The sequence below is a fragment of the Parus major genome, chromosome 7 (assembly GCF_001522545.3).
Source record: "Parus major isolate Abel chromosome 7, Parus_major1.1, whole genome shotgun sequence".
In the NCBI taxonomy this organism is placed as follows: Eukaryota; Metazoa; Chordata; class Aves; order Passeriformes; family Paridae; genus Parus; species Parus major.
Genome location: NC_031776.1, coordinates 23,338,802 through 23,342,251, shown reverse-complemented (window position 1 = coordinate 23,342,251; position 3,450 = coordinate 23,338,802). Strand labels below are relative to the sequence as shown.

The window sequence follows — 3,450 nt, the reverse complement described above, 5'->3', positions numbered from 1 at the left end:
CCGTGCAGGCCCCCGGAGCGCCGGACCAGCTCCGCGCCCTGCGGGGATGAACGGAGAGCTCGCCGACATCGCCGGGCACCCCGCGGGACCCCCCGGTTCGGCTCCCGGTGCCGCTCACCGGCCGCGTGCCCAGGTGGAAGGTGTTGCCCAGGCAGATGCGGCAGCCCAGCGCCGCCAGCTGCGCCGCCGTCAGGCCCTTGGCGGTGCCGCGGGTGCCCACGGGCATGAAGACGGGGCAGGGCACGGTGCCGTGGGGCAGCCGCAGCTCCCCGGCCCGGGCGCGGCTCCGCCCGCACTCGGCCACGATCCGCAGAACCGGTACCGGGGGACCCGCGGTGGGCGCCGCCATCTTTGGAGCGCGTGACCGGAAGGGGCGGGGCTGATCACCGGAAGTGACGGTTACCAAGGTAACGCGGGGGCCATGTTGGGCCTTGTGGGGTTTGGGGGGAGCGACCGGGAACCGGAGGCGCCCGAAGACCCCGCGGGGATCGCCCAAAATCCACGGAGACCCCTCCAAACCCGGACGGGGCAGGGAGCGGAGCCAATTCCTGCCGGTTCCGGTCCCTGCAGGGGGAGAACCCAGGAGGTTCCCGGGGCGTTCCAGCCCCGGCGCTTCGCTTCGGGACTCCGGTTCCCCGTGAGCGAACGCGCGTCGCTCCACGGGCACGGCAGGGCCGCCAAACACCGGAAGAGCCAACGGGCGGGAAGGAACGGCTGATTGATGGCCGGCTGATTAATTGCGGGAGGGTTTTTCCCTTCGCTAAGGTTCCCGTCCCGGTTGCATTGGTCGGGTTGGTGGGAGCGGCGGGCACGGCGGGGAAGGGCGGGCGGGCAGGGACAGCGGGGCGGGCTCGCGGTGCGGGGCGGGCTCGCGGTTCTCTCCAGGCCGCCATTGGGCCTCGCTCCTGAGGGGAACTCCCGCTCTCCAATGAAATGGCGGAAACGCCGCGGGAGGGCGGGACCACAGCGCCGCCGCCTCAGCTGACGCCGCAGCGCTTCCTCCCATTGGCTGCGAGGGATGAGCGACGGGCGGGCGGCCAATGGGAAGCGAGCTTTGGCTTCCCCTTCCCGCCCCTCTGCGGTGATTGGCAGCGCCCTGCTCCTATCAGCTCTGCGCGCTGCTTTGATGGACAGCGCAGCCGGCCAATGGCGGCGCACGCTGAGGCAGCGGGGCGGGCCCGGCGGTGCCGGATGAGGAGACTCTGAGGGGAAGTTTGGCCGCCGCCGCCGCCGCGGGCCCCGTGAGGAGGAGCCGCCGCCGGGAGCGCGGGCCCGGCACCGCCGCGCCGCCATGGGCAACCGGGGCATGGAGGAGCTCATCCCGCTGGTCAACAAGCTTCAAGACGCCTTCAGCTCCATCGGGCAGAGCTGCAACCTCGACCTGCCGCAGATCGCCGTGGTGGGCGGGCAGAGCGCCGGGAAGAGCTCGGTGCTGGAGAACTTCGTGGGCCGGTGAGCGGCGGCGGGAGCGGCGGGGAGGGCGGCGGCGGCGCGGGGGGTCTCCGCAGCAGGAAGACCTTCAGGTCATTGAAGAGCATGCGGCAGCGGCACTTGAGGAGGCCTTGGTTTCGCAACATCTGTCTCGGACGGAGGAGCCCGCAGCAGCAGTAGCAGAAAATGCCCGCGCCGGGTGGTATTAACATGTGCCTTTCCTTGGCAGGCGGGCACGGGGGAAAGAAAAGGGCAGGAGCCGGGCGGCCCGCGGCCGGGGGGGCTCCGCGGCGGCCGCAGTGCCGGGGGGGCTGCGCTGGCCGCCGGGGAACGCACAAAAGCAGAGCCGGAGGGCGAGGGGGCGAAGTCCCCGGCAACCCGCTGCAACCCGGCGGGGACGGCAATTGAAAAAAAAAAAATCCACACCAGAAAAAAACCCGACCCTGTGCTGCCGAGGGATCCTTTCCCCCCCTCCACAAGTTTGCTTAGAAATCAGCGGGAGGAGGAAATAAATCTCCCACGCCCGAGGGTCCAGGGGCGCAGGCGGCGGTCTCGGGAGAAAGCCCCCGATGAGCTCTCGCAACTCCTAAGCCTGTAAAAAAGAAGGGTCCACGTCTCCGGTGGGTGTGGGGAGGAGGGAGAATATGGTTCTCTCGACAGTATTTGGCATCTCAAGTAATTTTCCTTTTTCTTCTATTTTATAATGATTTTTTTTTTCAATTAAAAAATAAAACCCGATCACACGAATCCCGGTGTGCATCCAGACAAAATAGCAGCTGGTCTGGCTATCAAAATGCAAAATTGGTAGCTGTTGTTAATATCAAAATTGCCTCTTTGACAAAAAAGACCTTCACATTGTTTGTGGGAAAACACCCTACGTTTTAAACACTGTACTCCCAGGTGGCTTCAGATTTTACCGTAGCCTTTAAAAGATTTCATTGTAAATATTAAAAGTCCGGAAAGAAATAATTAGCATTCAATGAGCTTAATCCCAGATGTACTGAGACAAATATATTTTTATATATATAATATATATATTATATATATTTTATATATATTTATATATTCTGACCTTCTCTATTCCAGCAGCTGTCTGGACCACACAGAAAAAAAAAATCAGAGCGAAATTGATGAGGGAAGGCGGCTGTATTATTCCCTAAGCTGTTACCATCCTGGACCAAAAACCCACGTCGAAATCGGATCTATTCTTCGCATGTAATTGACCGGGGAAACGTGGATCTTACATGGTCACGTTTCCTTTCCTCCTTTCACAAAACAGGAACGTCATCAAACGCATTGGCAGCTTGTACAGACCATTGTGGATGGCGAGGCGGTCAGGGCTCTATCAGCAATTGCAGGGACCTCCTTTTGATGCATTGGACGAGGCTCCTTCTTTCTCTCCACCACCATCCCCACCTTCATTTTCCTCCCCTTCTGTCCTCCTCCTGCTCTGACTGTTGCTCTCTCTCACAGGCATTGACATTCAACCATCGCAAGTCTGTCGCACTCTCGCTGGCAGGGAAAAAAAATCGGAGCAGATAATTCTCTTCTTCCTCCTAAAAGGCTCGGATGGAGCACAATGCGCCAGACACATGGGGCAGCATGGCTTATTTTTCGTGAGGTTCCTACCGCTTTGGCAACATCGAGCTGGTGTGTGCTTGTGTGCCTTCCTCCCTCAGCAGCAGCCTCCTCTCTGCTCTCCCATCCGGCTTGCCGTGATGATGTTGCTGTTGCTATCTCCCTTGGATGCAATGGGGAAGACAGATTGTTTGCAGTGCGAGCGGGGATTTGCAGGAAGGGAGGGGTGGGACGTGGCCGCGCTCTTCTCCCTCCTCCGGCTTGGAAAAAAAAAAAAAAAAAAAAAAAAAGAGAGAGAGAGAAAGAAGAAGCAAAAAGGCGGGGTGAGAAGGGGAGAATCAAAGCGAGGAATAGAGCTCTTCCCAACCTTTGATGCCCCGGGCTGCCGGCTGCCTGCGAGAGCCCACGCCGGGGAGGAAGGGAGGAGGGGCGGGGAAGGGG

The 3,450-nt window shown here is 60.5% G+C and overlaps 1 protein-coding gene across 1 annotated transcript in view; it reads right to left on the bottom strand.

Annotated features, from left to right (window-relative positions):
- Positions 1-3,422, bottom strand: part of MARCHF4 (membrane associated ring-CH-type finger 4) — a 104,458-nt gene extending 101,036 nt beyond the window's left edge. The window contains exons 1-2 of the mRNA XM_033516098.1: positions 1,355-3,422; positions 27-729 (exon numbers count right to left, since the gene is read on the bottom strand). Of these exons, the coding sequence (XP_033371989.1) occupies positions 27-729; positions 1,355-1,643 (992 nt within the window). The 5' untranslated portion in view covers positions 1,644-3,422. The remainder of the gene's footprint in view (positions 1-26; positions 730-1,354) is intronic.
- Positions 3,423-3,450: the final 28 nt, after the last annotated feature.